The 23,798-nt window shown below is 42.9% G+C and overlaps 1 protein-coding gene across 6 annotated transcripts in view; it reads left to right on the plus strand.

The window, feature by feature from the left end:
* Positions 1 to 23,798, plus strand: part of TNS3 (tensin 3) — a 390,960-nt gene that overhangs the window by 349,391 nt on the left and 17,771 nt on the right. For all 6 annotated transcript variants that reach the window (XR_005217079.1, XM_037837214.1, XM_037837219.1 and 3 more), the window contains 5 exons: positions 1,894 to 2,065; positions 3,339 to 3,970; positions 4,672 to 4,758; positions 17,061 to 17,192; positions 21,888 to 21,983. Coding sequence is in view for 5 of the 6 variants with exons in the window: in XM_037837214.1 (XP_037693142.1) it covers positions 1,894 to 2,065; positions 3,339 to 3,970; positions 4,672 to 4,758; positions 17,061 to 17,192; positions 21,888 to 21,983 (1,119 nt within the window). In the remaining variant the exon portion in view is untranslated. The remainder of the gene's footprint in view (positions 1 to 1,893; positions 2,066 to 3,338; positions 3,971 to 4,671; positions 4,759 to 17,060; positions 17,193 to 21,887; positions 21,984 to 23,798) is intronic.

Here is a 23,798-nt window from a genome sequence, read left to right on the forward strand (position 1 = left end):
GCATACTTATTTAAAGCACACTTGTGCATCAAGGTGGAAGCAAAGGCTTTTGGGAACCTCTAAATTTTGATGCCGTCTCTGCAGGAGTTGAGTAATAGGAACAATATGGAAACCTTTCTTATCAATCTTCCCTTGTTTTAAAGCAGACAGCAAAAATGACCTGTATTTCTCATAATATTATTTTATTGGCTGTGGCAGATGTGTCCAGTTCTTAAAGCCTACTAAAAAAAAAAAATCTAAAACAAAAAAACAAAAATTAAGGTGTGTTTTTGTTGCTGTTTGTTTTAAAAAAACTTTTGTAGTAGTTGCATATATATATATATATACAATTCAAATTTCCCATTTTAACCACTTCAAATATGCAATTCAATGGTATTCATGACACTCACACTATTGTGCTACCATCACCAACATGGATCACCCAAAGTTTTTCATCTAAGACAAGTTTAAAGCATCCAGAAATAATGGGAAAGGAAGGTATCAAAAAATAATGGAGAGCCTAGATCATATACGGGGCAGAAGTTTTATAAATGGAATGCGTGCAGTTCCGTGAAGTATACATGCGTTTGGGCATCAGATGGGGCAGGTTCTCATCCCAGCTCTGCGTCACGTTCTCCATGTGGGTGATGGTGTTTCCTTAAACCTCACGGGATGATAGTAGCACTGGGCTGGGCTGTCCTGAAGCTCGGTGGTATTTTGTAGAAAGCACAACCCAGAGTGCATGACCCCTGCTCATTGCTCAGTGTACAGTGACCACATGGCCACAGATATTCTTGGAACCAAATGGAAGGGTGTTCCAGTTTGCTGATGCTGCCTTATGCAAAATACCAGAAATGGATTGGCTTTTATAAAGGGGGTTTGTTTGGTTACAAAGTTGTAGTCTTAAGGCCATAAAATGTCCAAGGTAAGTCATCAGCAATTGGGTACCTTCACTGGAGGATGGCCAATGGCATCCAGAAAACCTCTGTTAGCTGGCAAGGCACGTGGCTGGCGTCTGCTTTCAATGGTTATCTTCAAAATTTTTAAGTTGTGGCTCCTCTCTCAGCTCCTGCGCATTCTTCAAACTGTCCCTCTTGGCTGTAGCTCCTCTTCATAATGTCACTCTCGGTTGCTCTTCAAAATGTCACTCACAGCTGCACTGAGTTCCCTCTGTTTGTCAGCTCATCTATATGGCTCCAGTGATTTAATTTAGACCCACCCTCAATGGGTGGGGTAACACCTCCATGGAAATTATCCAATCAAAGCGATCACCCACAGTTGAGTGGGGCACGTCTCCACGGAAACATCCAATCAAAAGGTCACACCCCAATCAAAAAGATTAATCATTCTCCCCCACAAGATTGCATCAAGGATAATGGAATCTTGGGGGCCACAATACATCCAAACCGGCACAAGGGTTAAGTGAACCCCTCCCTGGCCTGGCACCTATAGGTCCTGCCCTTTTTAGAGAGTGAGTTGCTTTGGTAGAGGGTTTTCCCTCTGGCCACACATTCTTTGCTGGCTTGCAAAGAAAGGCCTTGCCACTTACTAATTGAGAAGTGCACTTGTTTATAAACACCATAAGTAATTATGAGTAAACTGGCTTTAAACTAGTGACAGAAGCCTTGAGAGGACCAGCCCAATAGACATGACACTTATCACATATTCCATCATTAAGTTGATGAATTAACCATAATTTGTTGAAAACCACATGTGGGAATTGACACTAGGTATCTCCCGTTTTGGAAGCAGAGACAAGCAAGAGCAAACCTGCCATCTCTTTCACTGTACTGGTTCAGTAGAGACATGGACACTTAAAGCTTTCAGAAATGGACAAGAAAAGAGCCTGAAGTTATACAACCCAGCAAATCCTTTAACAAAGGTCTGTCTGTCTTTTATTTTGTCCTGGTACAGAACCACGTGGCTGCTCTGAGATCCGGAACCATTCCGTAGGGATGTCAGAGAGCCCTACTGGATCCAAGTCTGCCATGCTTCGGGCCGACATGCCAACCACGCCTGCCTTTCAACAGGCTTTTACGTCTGCCTGCACCATTGCAAGTAACAGCCCTGCCCAGAGGAGAGAGAGGTAGGAAGATGGGTCTTTGCACCCCTTAAAAATGCTCACCAAGATGACGGGAACGTGGAAAGCTTGTTTTCCCATTAGGCTACCATTGTCAATTGAAAAAAGTCACTCTTTGAAATTATAATGATGAATAAGGATTTTTTCATTCCTAAGGTAGGCTCCAGTTGTTAAGAGGCAGAGAGCTGTAGAAATGAGCATGGATTTAGAACTGGGTTCAAGGGGAAAACTGAGACAGCTCCAGTTAGCTGCTGAGTTGACCGAGATTTGGAAAGTTAAAACCTGGGTATCCGTAAAAGCACTGCCTGACCACAGGGTCTGAACTGAGGTTGGAAACGGAGTTTGTGGTGGGGCAAGTTCGTGCTGCGTCTCCGGCTCTTCTCTGCATCTAGGGCCAGGAAGGAGGCCCTGCCCAGGGCTGGAAATTGGAGTGATGGTTGGGGCGGAGACAGGCTCTAGGGCCCACGTGCAAGACGAGGCTGGCTCATGGAAGCATGGCATTTATGCCGGTGTAGGGGAACATACAGGAACACATTGGAAATAGAGGGCAATGTAGAAAAATCAATTTCAGTGGGATTGGGAGCACAGAAAGGAAGGGGGCCACGGAGAGAGAGAAATGTCCTATTTTTACCTTATGCAGGCATTGCCAGTGCATAAATTTGTATGCGGTGCCACTCCTCTTATCCAGAATAGGGATACGTTTCTTTGTGTATGGGCATATTATATTGCTCCTTCTTTAACTTCCTTAATTTCACCTCCTTTCTCATTTTAAAAAGCATCTCAGGCAAGCACTTGGTATCACCCACCCAGAGTATGTGCCCAATAAGCATTTGTTACTGAACTATGCATCTATTACTTGGTGTTTTGCTACCCAACTTTCTGTATTCTTAAATGTATGGTAATTTCCGATATTCTCATTGGCATCCCTCGGTCAGCTGGTTCATCCAACAAACTTTTTGAAAACTGTGTGCCAGGCACCCATGTTAGAAATCAGGGAAGATGAACAAAATGGGGAAATACAAGACACACAATAAACAAACGGTGCTCTGCATAGTGACGCGTGCCATGGTTGACACTGGCACCCAGGATTGCAGGACCACGGTGAAGGGGTTCACTGATTTCCCTATGGGTGCACACACACATCCTGGGGTGCAGGGCAGCGGGCTGGGGAGGACTTCAAAGAGTGGGAACTAATTGCACTTATCTTGAAGAACATGTTGTTGCCGATCCGAAGCCTCTCATAAGGCACCTCGCCTTCTCTTTTGGTTTGTCTTTTAAGCACTGCAGAACACCAGTGGTTAGAGACCAGCCCTAAGTCCGCTGTCATTATGCTGGGAAGCAGCCGGCCCACGGGGAGTGTCCTTGGCACCTCGGAGTTTTCCGGCCCCGTCAAAGACTCGCCCATGCTGTCCCACTTCCCGCCTCCAGAGCTCCAGGTCGCCTTCAACAGCCATGAGCACACGCTGGCAGAGCCGCCAGGCGCTCTGGCCACACCGAGCGGCCAGGCCTTCCTGAGCTTCAGTGGTCCTGCAGTGGGCAGTGGTCTGCTGCCTGGGGCAGACCCAGGGGCCCTGCTGGCTGGTTCCCACGGAGCATCCGCCACCCCCAGTGCCCCGCTGACAGCAGCAGGGGCTGCCGACAATGGCTTCCTGTCCCACAGCTTTCTCACAGTGGCAGCTGGACACAGCGGGCAGCACGGCCCCAGCCTGCAGGGCCCCGGGGTGACCCTCCCCGGGCAGCCACCCCTTCCTGAGAAGAAGCGAGCCTCAGAGGGAGACCGTTCATTTGGCTCCGTCTCCCCGTCCTCCAGCGGCTTCTCCAGCCCCCACAGTGGGAGCACCATCAGCATCCCTTTCCCCAACGTCCTTCCAGAATTTTCCAAGGCTTCAGAAGCAGCCTCACCTTTGCCAGGTAGGCGTGTTTCCTCTCTTGTAGAAGGACTCACCTCCAGCTTCACTCTGGAAAGGAAGGGCCCCTGGGATGGATTAAATGAACTGGAATGCAGTTCCCACCAGAGCCCAATGTCTATTACTGGGCTGATCGCCTTGAAAGAAAAATCCAGAGTCCTTAAGTCTGTCTGTGTGAATCCCAGCTTTTCCGTCTCACTATCACACAAGCAAAATATTGATCTGGTGCTTCTTATTCATTCATCTTGGCTTCTGCATCTGTTCAAGTTAGATGCATTCCAACACTGCATAAAGCAGTCATTTGCGGTGGTTCTTTTCACTCAGAATCATTGTTCCTCTAAAATAACTTTCTCTTGTAAATTAAATGACTTCATTCAAAAATTAATTATGAGAGATTTCAAATGTATAAGAAATAACAAGACTGATCAAATAACACCAATCTTACCTTATATCTTTCTCTGTATTTTAAAAAAATTTATTGCAAAGTCCTAACCAAAGTCTTATGTTGTATTCGTTGAGTGTTATTGAAGTGGTTTCCGCCATCTCCAAGATAGTCGTTTCCAATGTAGTTTTCTGTCCTTTTACCACACGCCCATCCCTGCCCTGGAAATTGAACTTTGAGCCTCTATATTAATAATCAGAGGTGAGATGTGGCAATAAAAAGACACCCTTTGCAGTTAACACTTTTTGAATTTTGTTTTGCAGATAATCCAGGTGAAAAACACGTGACAGTGAAATTTGTTCAAGACACATCCAAGTTCTGGTACAAGCCAGATATTTCGAGAGAACAAGGTATGTCGGGAAGGCCCGGCCTCCTGGGACTTGTGCCACGCTTGAGCACTTGGGTTCCTTGTGGGCGTGAGGATGTCAGAGAACTGTTGACTGGGTGTGGTTTTGAATCAAAGCAAGACCTACCCTTTATGGCATGGCTGCAGGGGAAAATGTAGAGTTCTTTAAATTTTTATAGGAAAAACTCAGTACTAATGAAAGAGCTGGCAGGGGAATGGGCACTGGCCAAACATTCCAGTGTGGGATATGTCATTTTTGGCTGCTTCAACGCACCAGCAGCTCGGCCAGCGTCACCACCACCACAACTAGTGAGTGAGGAGAGGAGACCAGTACCTTTGGCACCTGCACGGACACCCCCAGCCCTGTTCCAATCCCAAGCCACAAAAGATGGAGGTCAGAAAGGAAGGAGAGCCATCCCTCTTTTTAACGGGTTTGTTCTACAATGACAAGGACCCTGCTGCCTCGGCACTGCCCTCTTCTGTGTCTTCAGATACGAAAGCACAGCTCTTCGTGATAAGGACTGGTGGTGGAATTGACCGATGACATGTGGGCTTGTTCAGCCTAAAGGCAGTTTTTAAAAATCTGCAATCATTCGTATTTTTGAGCAACTGGGTAATATATCACTTTTTACCAAGACATGAGATGTGCAAAAGGGAGAACTTGGGAGGAGGGGCTGCCTCCTGGCGTGATCAGCATCCTGTGTCTGGCCCCTATGACATCCTGGTGTCTGTCCACAGGGGCTGCACAGTCCTCACTGAAGGGGATGACACCGCGGCATGGGTGTCGTTCTTGGGAAGTGTGATTTTGGTGGCATGTAGGGCTCATCACCTTTGGGATTACCTTGGAAAGACTGATGTTTCACAGGCAGGGTTGGAGCTGGGCCATGCCTTTCCAATGATCAGAAGACTGGGATCAAGATACCCAGGAAATGAAATTAATCCCCAGGGGGCTAGTTTGGTGGATGGTGGATTGGAGAAAGGCAATGAATGACTTAAAACAGTGAGGGTTCGTTAGCAAGCTGCCCATGGTCAGTGGGAAACCACATTGGCTCGAAGTATCTTGACCTCAGGAAGAAAAACCATCAAGCTCTTCCCTTACAGTTATTTCTCAGAAATGCCTAGAGATGAATAGTTTCGTGGCTGAAAAATAGCACTGCCAAATTTTCTCATTGCTATGCTTCTATTCAGTTAAGTAGATGATAGAAGTTGTAAGAATGTGCATGAACTCAATGAAGCTATTGTCATCTTAAGTGGGGGGGGTGGGAAATGGCCTGGAAAGACTTAATCTCCTGAATTGGCCTTCTGTGAAAATGGTACTCACCACTGTTTTGAGGGCTCTGATGTGGCCGGATGCTCTGTCCCTATTGCTACTTTTCTATCCCTTGCTCTTGTTGCAATAATTCCAATGGCCATCACCATCAGCTACAGTGTCTTGGCCAGCTGGAAAGACTGTGGAAGGTTCTTAGCAAAAGCCAGGTTCGAGACAACTCTGTAGAGGCTCCATATTCAGTTGATCCAGTTTTCTAAACCAGGCTGATGTGCTGGGTGAGGCTGCCCTCTTCTCTGATTGTGCTTGCAAGAGTGATGTTGTGCAGAAGGCTCCAAATTCAGGACAGACAGGCTTGAGTTGGAATCCACCCCTTGATTCTTCTGTAGCTCAGAGACGGTGATATCTGCCATGTAGGGTTGCGAGAAATGCTGTGTTGAAACACTTAACCTCATTGCCAGCAACAGTAGATGCTTGATAAATGGTCACAGTTACTATTTTCATTTCCCTAATCTTAACAACACATTTAAGATTATTTCTTTGAGTAGACCCATCTAAAAATGTTTCACTGTGTGATTTTTCCGACTGGACTCTAAAAGCGTGACTTCTTCCATTTCCTAGATATTTAGTAAAGATACCTGTGTACAGACAAACCCATGTTCTATTGTGCCAACTTCTCCAAACAAGACTGAGTCTAGGTGTCATTTTGTTTTTGTTTTAACCATCAGGATGTGTCCTCTTCTAGAAAAGCTATGATGAAATTTTTGAAATTTTCATCTAGCTACCTAGGAGATGAGGCCAGATATGGGTTTTAGTTTGTTTTTGTTTTAACCATCAGGATATATCCTCTTAAAAAGCTACAATGAAATTTCAGGTAGCTGTATAGGAGAAACAGGAAAAAAAAGACAAGATAGCTTCTTTTGGAGTGTGATTCATCACATTTTACTTTTGCAAGATTAATTCCTTGTTTTTCTTCTGAGGCATAAAATACCTTAGGAGGGGAAAAAAAAGTAAAGTCAAATAGAAATTAAATATTATTGTTCCAGCTGTATTTTCTTAGACTTTTATTTCTGTCACTGTCTTTGAAAGTATTCATTGTAGGGAAAAGAAGTTGGGAAGAAACCACATTCACGCCCCTTCCCTCCGCTCCAGGCCACCAGCTTTAAAAGGGAATCGTGATGCCAAGTGTCCGTCTGGCATGTGGGATATATAAAATTCCGTTTTTACAACTTCAGCACATTAGGCTCCTAAGCTCATTTCTGTCTTAAAAAATAACAAGTCTAAAATTATCCTCTGGCTACCTTTTGCTGGCACACGCTAGCCTGACTTACTGGGGACTGAGAGGGATGTGGGCCTGTCCTGGGGCTTGGCCGTCAGCTTCCTGAGGGGCCCTGGCCAGTGTGAACCGCACGAGGGTTCATCACAGCAAAGTTAAAGCATAGCTTTTTTTTTTTTTTTTTATCATCATTTTATTGAGATATATTCACATACCACGCAGTCATACAAAACAAATTGTACTTTCGATTGTTTACAGTACCATTACATAGTTGTACATTCATCACCTAAATCAATCCCTGACACCTTCATTAGCACACACACAAAAATAACAAGAATAATAATTAGAGTGAAAAAGAGCAATTGAAGTAAAAAAGAACACTAGGTACCTTTGTCTGTTTGTTTGCTTCCCCTACTTTTCTACACATCCATCCATAAACTAGACAAAGTGGAGTTTGGTCCTTATGGCATTCCCAATCCCACTGTCACCCCTCATAAGCTACATTTTTATACAACTGTCTTCGAGATTCATGGGTTCTGGGTTGTAGTTTAATAGTTTCAGGTATCCACCACCAGCTACCCCAATTCTTTAGAACCTAAAAAAGGTTGTCTAAAGTGTGAGTAAGAGTGCCCACCAGAGTGATCTCTCGGCTCGTTTTGGAATCTCTCTGCCACTGAAGCTTATTTCATTTCCTTTCACATCCCCCTTTTGGTCAAGAAGATGTTCTCCATCCCTCGATGCCGGGTCTACATTCCTCCCTGGGAGTCATATTCCACGTTGCCAGGGAGATTCACTTCCCTGGGTGTCTGATCCCACGTAGGGGGGAGGGCAGTGATTTCACCTTTCAAGTTGGCTTAGCCAGAGAGAGAGGGCCACATCTGAGCAACAAAGAGGCATTCAGGAGGAGACTCTTAGGCACAAATACAGGGAGGCCTAGCCTCTCCTTTGCAGCAACCGTCTTCCCAAGGGTAAAACTTATGGTAGAGGGCTCAACCCATCAAACCACCAGTCCCCTATGTCTGTGGTCATGTTAGCAACCATGGAGGTGGGGTAGGCAAATACCCCTGCATTCTCCACAGGCTCCTCAAGGGGGCACTACATCTTTTTTTTTTTTTTTTCCTTGTTTGTCTTTTTTCTTTTTTTTTTTTTTTTTAACTTTCCCTTCTTTTTTCAAATCAACTGTATGAAAAAAAAAGTTAAAAAGAAAACAAACATACAATAAAAAAAACATTTCAAAGAGACCATAGCAAGGGAGTAAGAAAAAGACAACTAACCTAAGATAACTGCTTAACTTCCAACATGTTCCTACTTTACCCCAAGAAAGTTACATAATATAGCAACATTTCAGTGAACTTGTTCCTACTACATCCATCAGAAATTAACAGACCATAGTCATTTCTGGGCATCCCCAGAACGTTAAATAGCTTATCTGTTCTTCTTGGATTATTGTTCCCCCTTCCTTAATTGCTCTCTACTGCTAGTTCCCCTACATTCTACATTATAAACCATTTGTTTTACATTTTTCAAAGTTCACATTAGTGGTAGCATATAATATTTCTCTTTTTGTGCCTGGCTTATTTCGCTCAGCATTATGTCTTCAAGGTTCATCCATGTTGTCATATGTTTCACCAGATCGTTCCTTCTTACTGCCGCGTAGTATTCCATCGTGTGTATATACCACATTTTATTTATCCACTCATCTGTTGAAGGACATTTGGGTTGTTTCCATCTCTTGGCAATTATGAATAATGCTGCTATGAACATTGGTGTGCAGATATCTGTTCGTGTCACTGCTTTCCGATCTTCCGGGTATATACCGAGAAGTGCAATCGCTGGATCGAATGCTAGCTCTATATCTAGTTTTCTAAGGAACTGCCAGACTGACTTCCAGAGTGGCTGAACCATTATACAGTCCCACCAACAATGAATAAGAGTTCCAATTTCTCCACATCCCCTCCAGCATTTGTAGTTTCCTGTTTGTTTAATGGCAGCCATTCTAACCGGTGTTAGATGGTATCTCATTGTGGTCTTAATTTGCATCTCTCTAATAGCTAGTGAAGCTGAACATTTTTTCATGTGTTTCTTGGCCATTTGTATTTCCTCTTCAGAGAACTGTCTTTTCATATCTTTTACCCATTTTATAATTGGGCTGTCTGTACTATTGTCATTGAGTTGTAGGATTTCTTTGTATATGCAAGATATCAGTCTTTTGTCAGATACATGGTTTCCAAAAATTTTTTCCCATTGAGTTGGCTGCCTCTTTACCTTTTTGAGAAATTCCTTTGAGGTGCAGAAACTTCTAAGCTTGAGGAGTTCCCATTTATCTATTTTCTCTTTTGTTGCTTGTGCTTTGGGTGTAAAGTCTAGGAAGTGGCCTCCTAATACAAGGTCTTGAAGATGTTTTCCTACATTATCTTCTAGGAGTTTTATGGTACTTTCTTTTATATTGAGATCTTTGGTCCATTTTGAGTTAATTTTTGTGTAGGGGGTGAGGTAGGGGTCCTCTTTCATTCTTTTGGATATGGATATCCAACTCTCCCAGCCCATTTGTTGAAAAGACCATTATGGCTCAGTTCGGTGACTTTAGGGGCCTTATCAAAGATCAGTCGGCCATAGATCTGAGGGTCTATCTCTGAATTCTCAATTCGATTCCATTGATCTATATGTCTATCTTTGTGCCAGTACCATGCTGTTTTGGCAACTGTGGCTTTATAATAAGCTTCAAAGTCAGGGAGTGTAAGTCCTCCCACTTCGTTTTTCTTTTTAGAGTGTCTTTAGCAATTCGAGGCATCTTCCCTTTCCAAATAAATTTGATAACTAGCTTTTCCAAGTCTGCAAAGTAGGTTGTTGGAATTTTGATTGGGATTGCATTGAATCTGTAGATGAGTTTGGGTAGAATTGACATCTTAATGACATTTAGTCTTCCTATCCATGAACATGGAATATTTTTCCATCTTTTAAGGTCCCCTTCTATTTCTTTTAGTAGAGTTATGTAGTTTTCTTTGTATAGGTCTTTTACATCTTTGGTTAAGTTTATTCCTAGGTACTTGATTTTTTTAGTTGCTATTGAAAATGGTATCTTTTTCTTGAGTGTCTCTTCAGTTTGTTCATTTCTAGCATATAGAAACATTACTGACTTATGTGCATTAATCTTGTATCCCGCTACTTTGCTAAATTTGTTTATTAGCTCTAGTAGGTGTATCGTCGATTTCTCAGGGTTTTCTAGATATAAGATCATATCATCTGCAAACAATGACAGTTTTACTTCTTCTTTTCCAATTTGGATGCCTTTTATTTCTTTGTCTTGCCAGATTGCCCTGGCTAGCACTTCCAGCACAATGTTGAATAACAGTGGTGACAGCGGGCATCCTTGTCTTGTTCCTGATCTTAGAGGGAAGGCTTTCAGTCTCTCACCATTGAGTACTATGCTGGCTGTGGGTTTTTCATATATGCTCTTTATCATGTTGAGGAAGTTTCCTTCAATTCCTACCTTTTGAAGTGTTTTTATCAAAAGGGATGTTGGATTTTGTCAAATGCTTTTTCAGCATCTATTGAGATGATCAATTGATTTTTCCCCTTCGAGTTTTTAATGTGTTGTAATACATTGATTGTTTTTCTTATGTTGAACCATCCTTGCATGCCTGGAATGAACCCCACTTGGTCATGGTGTATGATTTTTTTAATGTGTCTTTGGATTCGATTTGCAAGTATTTGTTGAGGATTTTTGCATCTATATTCATTAGGGAGATTGGCCGGTAGTTTTCCTTTTTGTAGCATCTTTGCCTGGTTTTGGTATTAGATTGATGTTAGCTTCATAAAATGAGTTAGGTAGTGTTCCATTTTTTTCAATGTTTTGAAAGAGTTTGAGTAAGATTGGTGTCAGTTCTTTCTGGAAAGTTTGGTAGAATTCCCCTGTGAAGCCATCTGGCCCTGGGCATTTATTTGTGGGAAGATTTTTGATGACTGATTGGATCTCTTTGCTTGTGATGGGTTGGTTGAGGTCTTCTATTTCTTCTCTGGTCAGTCTAGGTTGTTCATATGTTTCCAGGAAATTGTCCATTTCTTCTACATTATCCAGTTTGTTGCCATACAGTTGTTCATAATATCCTCTTATAATTTTTTTAATTTCTTCAGGATCTGCAGTTATGTCACCTTTTTCATTCATTATTTTGTTTATATGGGTCTTCTCTCTTTTTGATTTTGTCAGTCTAGCTAGGGGCTTGTCAATCTTGTTGATCTTCTCAAAGAACCAACTTTTGGTGATATTTATCCTTTCTATTGTTTTTTTGTTCTCTATGTCATTTATTTCTGCTTTAATCCTTGTTATTTCTTTTCTTGTACTTGGTTTAGGATTGGTTTGCTGTTCATTTTCTAGCTTCTTCAGTTGATCCATTAGTTCTTTGATTTTGGCTCTTTCTTCCTTTTTAATATATGCGTTTAGTGCTATAAATTTCCCCCTTAGCACTGCTTTTGCTGCATCCCATAGGTTTTGGTATGTTGTGTTCTCATTTTCATTCGTCTCTATATATTTAGCAATTTCTCTTGCTATTTCTTCTTTAACCCACTGATTGTTTAGGAGTGTGTTGTTTAACCTCCAGGTATTTGTGAATTTTCTAAGTCTCTGATGGTTATTGACTTCTAATTGTATTCCATTGTGGTCAGAGAATGTGCTTTGAATAATGTCAATCTTTTTAAATTTATTGAGGCTTGTTTTATGTCCCAGCATATGATCTATTCTGGAGAAAGTTCCGTGAGCACTAGAAAAGTATGTGTATCCTGGTGATTTGGGATGTAATGTCCTGTAGATGTCTGTTAAATCTAATTCATTTATCAGATTGTTTAGGTTTTCAATTTCCTTATTGGTCTTCTGTCTGGTTGATCTATCTATAGGAGAGAGTGATGTGTTGAAGTCTCCCACAATTATTGTGGAAACATCAATTGCTTCCTTTAGTTTTGCCAATGTTTCTCTCATGTATTTTGTGGCACCTTGATTGGGTGCATAGACATTTATGATTGTTATTTCTTCTTGCTGAATTGCCCCTTTTATTAGTATGTAGTGGCCTTCTTTGTCTCTCAAAACATCCCTGCATTTGAAGTCTATTTTATCTGAGATTAATATTGCTACACCTGCTTTCTTTTGGCTGTAGCTTGCATGAAATATTTTTTTCCATCCTTTCACTTTCAGTTTCTTTGTGTCCCTGTGTCTAAGATGAGTCTCTTGTATGCAACATATTGATGGTTCATTTTTTTTGATCCATTCTGCGAATCTATATCTTTTAATTGGGGAGTTTAATCCATTTACATTCAACGTTAAAACCGTGAAGGCATTTCTTGAATCGGCCATCTTATCCTTTGGATTATGTTTGCCATATTTTTCCCTCTCTCTATTAATATCCTTTATTGTACCCATACCGAATCTCTTTAGTACTGAACCTTTCTCCAAGTCTCTCTGTCCTGTCTTTGTTTCTCTGTCTGTAGGGCTCCCTTTAGTATCTCCAGTAGGGCAGGTCTCTTGTTAGCAAATTCTCTCAGCATTTCTTTGTCTGTGAAAAATTTAAGCTCTCCCTCAAATTTGAAGGAGAGCTTTGCTGGATAAAGTATTCTTGGCTGGAAATTCCTCTCACTCAGAATTTTAAATATATCGTGCCACTGCCTTCTCGCCTCCATGGTGGCTGCTGAGTAGTCACTACTTAGTCTTATGCTGTTTCCTTTGTATGTGGTGAATTGCTTTTCTCTTGCTGCTTTCAGGACTTGCTCCTTCTCTTCTATGTTTGACAGTGTGATCAGTATATGTCTCGGAGTGGGTTTTTTTGGATTTATTCTATTTGGAGTTCGCTGAGCATTTATGATTTGTGTATTTATGTTGTTTAGAAGATTTGGGAAGTTTTCCCCAACAATTTCTTTGAATACTCTTCCTAGACCTTTACCCTTTTCTTCCCCTTCTGGGACACCAATGAGTCTTATATTCGGACGTTTCGTATTATCTATCATATCCCTGAGGTCCATTTCGAGTTTTTCAATTTTTTTTCCCCATTCTTTCTTTTATGCTTTCATTTTCCCTTCTGTCATCTTCCAGGTCACTGATTCGTTGTTCAACTTCCTCTAGTCTTGTACTATGAGTGTCCAGAATCTTTTTAATTTGGTCAACAGTTTCTTTAATTTCCATAAGATCATCCATTTTTTTATTTAGTCTTGCAATGTCTTCTTTATGCTCTTCTAGGGTCTTCTTGATTTCCTTCATATCCCGTACTATGGTCTCATTGTTCATCTTTAGTTCTTTGAGTAGCTGCTCTAGGTGTGTCTCTTCTGGTCTTTTGATTTGGGTGCTTGGGCTTGGGTTATCCATATCGTCTGGTTTTTTCATATGCTTTATAATTTTCTGTTGTTTTTGGCCTCGTGGCATTTGCTGAACTTGATAGGGTTCTTTTAGGGTTTGTAGACCAGTTGAAGTCCTTATCTCTAATTTATCAGATCTACAGCTTCGTGGAGTACACTTTCTCTAAATAACCAGCAGGTGGCGTCCACGAGCCACCTGTTCTCCACAAGCCAGATCTCCCCTGCTTAGCCTTTTTGGTGAGTGGGGGAGTGAGTCTTGTGGGGCCTAATTGGTGTACCAAGCTTGCGTGTGTAGTTGGTGTTGCCTGCCCTGTATGTGGGGCGTGTTTCTGGGCAGTCGGGGAGGGGGGGTGGCCCTAACAATCAAATCTCCCTGATGATCCTAGAGTTTTAAAGCTACTGCAATAGTCTAATCCTTCAGTTCAGTCCTGCCACAGTTTGTCTCTGCCACTGACCCACAAGTCTTTGGTATTGGCGTATGGCTCCTGAGACTTGCAAGTGGGCCCCTCTTCCAGGCTGTGCACCCTGGGTCCTCTGTTGAGGGATGACTGTGCTATGTCACAGGTGAGTGCCGTCCCCCCAGGGCAGTTCTGGGCTGCTGGGCTGTGTTGGGAGGCTCCCAGTCTGCTGAAATGATGGCTGAATGGGGCTCTGTTAATTCACACTGCTCCCCCTTCCCAGCTCTGGGACATTCAGCTGAGGTTGCAGGGAAGGCTAATGTCCACGCCCAGTTTTGTGGTGTGTGCCTGTTATTTGAAGCACTTCCGTCACACTGGGTTGTCTGGGGCAGCTCTGGGCTATGGGGCTGGCGATGGGCAGGAGTGTTTCCTGTCCACCAGGATGGTGGCTGTGAGCGGACACCCCCCTTTTCTTGGGAAGTTGTGTTGTTTAGTGAATTTTCTCAGCCACTGGATTATTGCCTTTTGTCTCAGAGCTCTCTTAGTTCTGCTCTTGACTTGACGTGCCCAAATTTCAATTCTTTGAAGCTTTCTGTATTGAGCTTCTTAGAGTAATTGTTTTAGAAAAAGCAAAAAGGATTTAAAAAAAAAAAAAAAAAAAACGGCCCTCCTCAGAGATCTAATGGGTTATTGAAATGCTAATAGACAAAGCAACCAGGGCCATTAAGGAAAGGTGCACAGGGCAGAGAGATCAGCCTTGCTTCGGGATTTGCATATGCGCCTCAAGGCCTGATCTCCGCCCTTCCCCTTTCTGTGTTCACCAGAACTCCAAAAATCCTCTGCTTTTATTTTGGAGTTTTTCGTGTTGTTTTTTTTCTATGCCTGTCTCCTCTCTGCTGGGCTGGCTGCTCTCAGAGTCTCTGGTGTCTGGTCTCAGTCTATCTATGGTTGGAGTTTGGATCAGTAGAATGAGTTTCCGATAAGGGCTGCCACTGCAGTTCTCCCTTCTCCTTCCTGGAGCTGACAGCCCCTCCTCCCCCGGGACTGAGCCTGGCAGGGAGGGGCGTGGGTCCCCTGGCCGCAAAAACTTACAGATTTCGCTGATCTCAGCAGTTCCATGTTTTCATGAGTGTTGTATGAAGTATGCCCAAAGACAGATTGCTCTGTGGTGTCCAGTCCACGCAGTTCCTGGCTTTTTACCTACTTTCCTGGAGGAGTAACTAAAACATACAGCTCACCAGTCTGCCATCTTGCCCCGCCTCCAGCATAGCTTTTTAAAAGCTCTATTTAAAAAAAAAAAGGTCTGTTGAGATATATCATAATTGAAAAAAAATTTCTGAGATTTTCCCTACTTAAGGAAAATAATACATGTTCAGCCCTCAAATTTAGAAAGCATATTATGAGGAAAAATGCAGTTGTGTGCATGGTTTAGAGGCCTGTCCTCAAAATGCCAGAGAGCTCCCTGCTCTGTGCCCTGGTGCTCTCCCTCCCCTTAGCCCCCTGGGCCGCCATCTTGGTTTGACAGATGTTGGTTGAAGCTCTAACCGGCTTTCATTCCACAAGTATCAGGCATTACACCCTTGTTGGGGGTTGGAACCAAATCTCTTTCACTTTGAGAGTCCCTGTTTTCCACCCCCTCTTTCCCCTCCAGATGACCAGTTTATGATTTCCTGCCTTGTCACGAGAAGGGTGTTGAGCTTATCCTGCATCTCCTAATTCAGCCCCGGGGAAAGGGTGCAGGGCTGTGGAAAAGTGTGTGGATGAAACCCTTGTCTCATCTTAGAGCCCAACAGATGCCATGCCTGTAGTTGAGGGGCCAATGTAGGAACCCATAAGGGGGCCTCAGACAGAAGACACTGTGAAATTATTTACTGGAGGGTAACAGGGATGGCCTGCCATTTAATGGTTCATATCCCATGCCCTAATCTGTCTAGACAGAGCCCTCAGCATGGAAAAAAAAAAGAGACAGTGATGCTGTAGCTGGAACTTTATATAACTTATACTTTAAATCCCTAGATTTCTCTTTTTTTCTGTGAATATAACTCAGAGATATATTCCTGTCGTCAGAGAAAATTCTGGGCTGGGTCAGGGAAGCATCCAACTTGAAGCTGACGTTACGCTAACACTGTCCGTCTTTTTCCCTCTATCCTGGGGGAGGACTAGGAGTGCCAGATTTTGAGCATGAAGAGGTGGGTTTTGTTTGGGTTTCATGTGTTGAGCAATAGCTGTGTTTAGCTAAATGCCCTCCAGCTTTGCCTGGGCAAGGTGGGCACTGCTCTGCTCAGCCGTCCACCCCGATTGATGGGTAGCGGCCACATAGAGACGGGCCCTGTAGGCTGGCCTCAGTCGGCCATGTCCGCCTCAGATGCCACAGGAGAGATGGCTGCCCCGGGGCCACCCTTCTGCCATTCCCTGTGGCGAATCTTGGAATTTGTGTTAGCTGTTCAGTACCTTTGGGGGTATAGCCTTTCTATCTTCAGAAAATGTGGTTAGAAACTTCTCTTCTCTTATATAGTCTAAAATCTTTCTGAAAAATAGCACACTGGGGATGGTTCCAAAGAGGAGAAGGAGCAGGGGTGCACTGTGACAGCTGGGATTCCAGTTCCTGCACCATCTGTCCATCTTTGGACCCTGTTGCTTGTTGAGGGGACCCGCCATGGTGGGGGCTGTTGGGTGGGGGGAACCTTCCTGAACCCCTGGGTTCTGGGGGAGTAACCAGATACCCTGTATAAGAGAGAGCATCCGGGACGGAGCCCCACAGAGGGCCACCCCCTTTCCCCTGGCCGCCTTCACAGCCGGGCTCCCCATGGATGTGTGTGTCACCCTGGCTCTCCACCAGGGCCCCTCACCTGCAGACAGGAAGGTGTCCTGCTTCACTACAGGGCCCTCCTGCAGAAGGGCAAGGGGATGCCCTGGCAAGGGGGCTGGTTTTGTAGGCTTGAGCCCAGAGCACCCCTCGATGGCACAGATGAAAGGAGATGGCATCTGACACCGCAGACCTTGACTTCTTTCTTTTCCCGTCCTTCCAGCCATCGCCATGTTGAAGGACAAGGAGCCCGGATCCTTCATCATCAGGGACAGCCATTCTTTCCGCGGCGCGTACGGTCTGGCTCTGAAGGTGACCACACCCCCGCCTTCCGTCTTGCAGCTGAACAAGAAAGGTAGCGTCGCTGGGTCCCTTAAACCAACCCCCTTAGAGTGTCCCTTGGTTTACTTTTATGCTAATAAGTTGCTATGTGACTTGTAACAATGCTCATGAGTTTTCTTTTTACTATTTCTTTTTTCAGGTATATTTTAAATAAGTGTTTTTCTTAATCAAGAATGTTCATTATTTTTAAATGTTATTTTTTGTTGTTTTGAATAGATAATAGATTCCGTTATTCAAAAATCGGAACGATAGAACAAGGCATCCATAACTGTCTGCTCCCATTTTTATCCATTTTTTCCCAGTTTACCCATTTTTAAAATTTTTTAACTATCAAAAAATTAAAACAAACAATAAGAAAAACCACAGCATTTCAAACAAAACAAAGCAAAGGATTAAGAAAAACAAATAACCTAAAATAACTACTTTGTTTCCAACATGTTCCTACCATACCCCAAGAAAATTAATAAACCATATCCAAAAAAGGAATAAGAAAAACAAATAATCTAAAATAACTGCATTGCTTCCAACATGTTCCTACCATACCCCAAGAAAATTAACAAACCATAATGAAAGGTATACGAAAAACCAAATAACCTTAATAACCACATTGAAGCTAATTTTTTTAATGCAGTGGCTTTTTTGACTTCATCAAAAAAAACACAATTCAAACAAAACAAAACAAAGGAATAGGAAAAACAAATAACCTAAAATAATTGTATTGCTTCCAGCATGTCCCTACCATACCCCAAGACAATTAACAAATCTTAACAAAACAAAAGAATAAGAAAATCCAATAAACTAAAATAACTACATTGCTTCCAACATGATCCTACCATACTGAAGAAAGTTTGCAAACCGTAATCATTCCTGAGCATTCCCATAACATTGAGCATCTTCTCCCATTTTTATCCATTTTTTCCCCAGTTTACCCATTTTTTTTACCCCATCTACCTCCCTACCCCCTCACCCTCCCTTAGGAGGGTACAATAAATCTGCAATACATTTTTGTGTATCCTATCATTGATTCTCTAGCCAATGCAAGCAAATATGTATTTTCCTTCCTTTTTCTTATATAAAAGGTAGCATATGACATACACTATTTCTGCACCTGTACTTAGTAGCGATCTCTAGATTGACACGAACATAAAGTGATAATATTCACTAGGTTATGACCTGCTCAAGGTAAAGACCTGTGACTTATTTGTCTTGTTTCCCACACATTCTGCACAGGGGAAAGGTATTTGCTGAATTGTGTATAGATATATGCAAATCTCCTACTTGCTTTTTTTTTTTTTTGGCCCTTCTTGTCATGAAAATCGTCCACAGACAGAAAAGCTCATCATGCATAAGTGTACAGTGCGACACATTATCGTAAAGCACATGTACACGTAACCACAGCCCAGGAAACGGAACCTTGTTAGAAAGCCCCCTGCATGCCCCTTCCTGGTGTGTTCTACTCTGTCATTGCCATGATTGTTGGGTGTCCAAATGGTTCCAAGTTTGAGGAGTGCAAGGCCCTTCAAGCTGGCTCCTACATCCTTTAGACATATCCCCATTCGTCTGTGAGCATTTTGGGCTTTCTGAAACAGTAGAGGGGAACTTTGGAATTCCCCTACCCAAGCCATTTCTTGCCAACTCCCTACTTATGTCGACTGGGGAATGGTGTCTAAAAACCAAGAGCCAGTCACTGGCTGTGCTCTTTGCTGATGGAGTGCCATTGCTTCTCCATAGTGAACAGAGCTAAGAAATATTTTTAAAAATATATGAGCTCGTGCAGATTACCTCTGATTCAAATACAGCATCATAGGCTTCCTCCCTATCTTTTCTCATTCTAGATTTGTATACCCCTCCTCCCACAGGGAGAACTTTGGTTCCCACGAACATCAATATGTTTACTCACTTGCTCTGTCTTACAATATACACAGTAGTTCAAATGACTATACCGATACCATCGCAAAACAGTAACCTATTATGTCAAGTGTTAAGTTCACATGTTTTAACAACCAAAATATGAATCCCTCCATATTATAGTTTAGTTTCTCCTGTTTTTAACTTTATATAGGAAAATGAATATAGTATGTATCTTTTTGTGTCTTGCTTCTTTTGTACAACATTGTGGTTTTAAGATTCATTCACTGTATTTTGAAGATTGCTCATGGCTATTGTTGTCTTTCATTGCTTGTAGTCTTCCATTGAACGTATGCACTCTTAGATAAATACCATGTAGTGGCTCACGGTTTTGAGGCTTGGAGAAGTCCAAATCAAGGTGATGCTTTCTTCCCAGGGACTGACATTCTGGGGCTGGCAGCCGGTGATCCTTGGTTCTTGGCTCCTCTGCCACATGGCAATGCACAAGACAGTGTCTGCTGGTCACTCCCTGCTCTCCCAGGTTCCATTGACTTCCAGCTTCTTGCTTCTGTGGCTTTTTCTCTCTTTCTCTCTGAATTTCATTTTCTTATAAAGGACTCCAGTAATAGGATTAAGACCCATCCTGATTGAGATGGGCCACACACACCTTAACTGAAGTAGCGTCATCAAAAGGTCCTACTTACAATGAGTTCACACCCAGAGGAATAGATAAAGTTTAAGACCATGTTTTTCTGGGGTACATAGCTCCAAACCACCACAAATGCTATGCCAGAAACTCTAAGGAGTGGGAAAAGATTCTTCTTACCCTCTCTTTTATTCTGAAATGGAAATGTGGGCTATGCTGCCCCCAGGTCACTTAGTTATAAGGACGCCTTAGCTCGCTAGGAGTGTGGGAAATCAGAGTAACCGTAGATTTTAAATTTGCTACCTGCTGCACTCATGTTGCCTGCCTAGTACCTGAAAGAATGTATCCAAATCATGCTTGAAGCTTCCTGGAGAAACTAACCCTGGAGTTAGGCCTTGAAGAATGTAAGATTTGGTTGGTTAATGCCTCAAGAATTAGCCAAGATGGGTGCATTTTATGCATTTTGGAAAAAGCAGCCTCTGTGTAAGTGAGGGGATAAGAGATGGCGTTAAGAGGGTCTAGTCAGAGCAGTTTGCAGACATCCGGGAGACAGAACTTTCTCTTGAAGTAAAGGGAGGAATGGGCTTTGTGCAGAAGAGGTACAGAAGGTGAGCTTAGGTGGCGTCTGGGAGCGCCCAAAATCCCAGCTTAAGAAGCTTAACAAAGTGCTATTTTTGAGTAGGAATACAGGCCTTTTTTTAGCTGAAGAGCTCTGAACCAGTCCTGGTGGTTGAGGATCTAAGGCACCCAGGCCTTCTTTGGAAACATGCAAATGATGATTATAGGAAAAATGAGAGTCCCAAGACAAGAACATCTGTGGCATCCGTAGAGATGAGGGATCAGTGCGGGAAAGCAGGAATGAGGGGCTGGCAGCTCCCATCTTCCCCACAGCTCCTTGGATTCCATTGACAGTTTCAAGGCAAGGAGGGCAATATATGACTGCTTTTATCTCCTCGGCATTCTAAGAAAGGCAGGTGACCATTGTGCATCTCAGACAGACCTTGGGCCCAGTTTTAAGATGATGGTAACAAAGTGCAGGCTGTTTGAATAGTGGATCTCAAGAAATCAGGCGTGGCCCATGTCCTCTGGGTAAAACTTTCACCCACCCATGAATTTGGCATTTGGACTTCATAGTCCAAGGATAGATGAGAGAGAGAGTTCGCTAAACAAGCAAATAGCCACAGGGAGTCATGGCAGCTACAGATGTTCAGGGTGCTGTTTTCCATATCACCCCTAGCAGATGGATTTCCAGCTGAGCTATTTTTCTCAACTGGCATCCACACCCAAACTTGGTCTCTCTTTTGGTTTGGAAATCATGGGCAATTTTCCTCCCATAACCTAATGGTGATATGTTTCTCCTCCTAAATTCAATAAAAACTTGTATGTAATCTGATCCTTTCCTTTTCTTCAAGCTTTACTGCCCCTGTTAAATATTTGCACGTATTTGCCACTGTAGTTTATAAGCAGCACTAGAGAGCCCACCCTGGGCGAGTTCCCGGGGACCAACTCAGCCCCATGAGGTCCTGCTGTCAGGAGGTCTTCAGTTATACATTGAGGCAGACACGCTCACAGGAGGAAAGTGAAGGAGTCATAGGGAAGAGGACAAAAATAGAGGACAGCATAATTTATGTTGGATTCATGAGGGTTGATTAATAGTTCCTTCTTCATCTGTTTATGTTATTTGTACCCTTCCACCCTTAGACAGCTGTGCCATTCATTCAGCTTTTCGTGATGTGCTTTGTGTTTGGATTCGTGTGCTGGCACGAACAAATATGTGCTATTTAGTAACAATTTGGTAAAGTGTGCTCTCCTCCTGCAGGTGTTTATTTTTCCTGAGCTTTCAGGGCTAAATTTTAACCAGAGAAGCACATCTTTCCAATGCTTTTCAATGACTTGTTCTTAGGTATCACTTTATGTTCTGTTTCTTTCTTACTTCTCTTCCCTCTAGAGGGAAAGGAGCTAACAATCCGAGTTTGTACTTCTTAACTGCAAGTTCATTCCTTTAGCTGGGGATACCTGTGCAATGTTTGAGAGCCTGTCCTGTGTTCCCTCTGTCATCAGCATCTTCCTAGTGGTAGTTCCAGCCCTACAGCATGTCTGTCTTTCCCAGAATGACTATTGTCCTTGCTTAATTGATTCTCTCTCTCAACATCTCTCATTCTTTCATTTTTTTCATTATTCTTTTTTTTTTTTTTTCTCCATCTCTTTCCACAGCTGGAGATTTGGCCAATGAGCTCGTCCGGCATTTTTTAATCGAGTGTACCCCCAAGGGCGTGCGATTGAAAGGGTGCCCGAATGAGCCGTATTTCGGTGAGTTATTTGAGAGGTTCCTCTCGATGTCCTGAAAACACAATGCAAAGGTCCCTCTGTTCTCCCACCTGAGGTTTTGTATCCATCACCCTGGTGGTGTGTCACTTACAATGTTTCCTTCTAATCCCCAGTCTTGAGATTCTTCTGATGTGAATTATCTTGAAAATAACCCAGATTTGGAATTGCTCTGAAAAGCTTTCTCAAAAACAAACAAGAAGCATCGTGCTAGGACTGAAAATACAGATGCTGACAAGATATGACCCTGGTCCTGTGGATGCCACAGCAGACAGATGAGGGCTGACTGGGGTCCCCATTGGTGCCTGAGTGTGACCCCATCCTACTGGCATAAAGAGGAAGCACCGAACTCCCCAGCATCCTTCCTTGTCCGTACAGTGAGATCCGTTCCTAACTCATAGGCTGGTTGGGAAGACCAAATGAGCTGACCTGTGGGAAGTCCTGTGCACATGTGCAGATGGAAAGCATTATCATCATTACAGCACTTTCAGAAGCCCTTTATGGGGACATCATACGTGGGGAAAGTTGGAGTTGTCTTGGTCTTAACTCCCCCTCATTTCAGACTCAGCAGACCATATGTTTTATTCCTTATAATTTAGTAATGACGTGTGTATGCAAAGAATCCCTTTACTTACTCTTAACTGTTTGGTTGAATTTGCCCCTTCCTTGAAGCTTTGCACAAAGTTCCTTTATTGGAACATGTTGGTTTCTAAAAATATAAGGGCTCACCCTTTGCAGCAATTTCATGTCTGCTGAGCGATACAGTGCATATTGGGCTCCTAACTGGGTTGTACCCTTCACCTCCTCAAGGCTCAGTTGGGAACCATTGCCGTGAACAGGGTAGGGGAGTGGGCCCGTATCTATTCTAGCAAAAAGGTGTAAAAACTAAAGCACCCTGAATTAGTGATCGATAGGGCAGAGGAATCCCTCAAAGGCCCTTTCCATCAGAGAGCGTGAAATGGCCCCTAAGTAACTCCCAGAGATTGCCCTCACAGAGCATTTCCAAGGAGCTGGAAGAATTTCTTTGAAAGAATGAGACTGAGATTTCTGATGGGTAGAAAAGTATTCTGAGAGTACAGATATCTCCTGATGGTTTTTCCATGTCCTCTAAACAAGTATGATGATGGGAACTCTACTTCACAGATGGTTTTCTCCATCTGTCTGCAACGAGGAGCTTCCAGATCATTACATCAGAGAGAACAGTTGCCCTTAAACTAAGTTTTAAATTGCTCATGTTGAGTTCTTATGCATGTTATGTTGTGAGTGTTGGGGGTTGGGAGGGTGGGTAGAGGGGATTTATGTTGCATTTGATCATGTTTAACTGGAGGAGTTAGCAGTGAATTTGAATGTCATGTCCCTGATACAGTGTCTATGACTGTGCCATTCCAGAAACATTCAGGAATAACGTTGCCGTTAAAGCTAAGAACAGCATACTGAAAATGTTTCTCTTTGTTCCTTTTATTCATATGGCCTTTTTTCATGAGATCATTGATTATATGTAAAATGGGTTTTTAACAAAATGAACATCCCCATATCTTTCCCGTGCATGACAGTATGAATGGTCTTACTGGTTATTCAAACTCTGCAGTGCATCTCAAACTAACTTACCTACAATTGGTCGCCTAGAACATCTCCTATAATATATAACCAAATTGAAAATTGTTTCAGGCATGGAGATCTGGTCCACCAGGTTGGGGGTTCAAATCTGAAAGAGGTTGTTTAAAACAACTGAGTCAGATGCGGAATCCAGCCTTCCTTTTGGGAAGAGATGAGAATTTATTTAATATGCTTTGTCTAGAT

Source organism: Choloepus didactylus, chromosome 5 (assembly GCF_015220235.1).
Source record: "Choloepus didactylus isolate mChoDid1 chromosome 5, mChoDid1.pri, whole genome shotgun sequence".
Taxonomy (NCBI): Eukaryota; Metazoa; Chordata; class Mammalia; order Pilosa; family Megalonychidae; genus Choloepus; species Choloepus didactylus.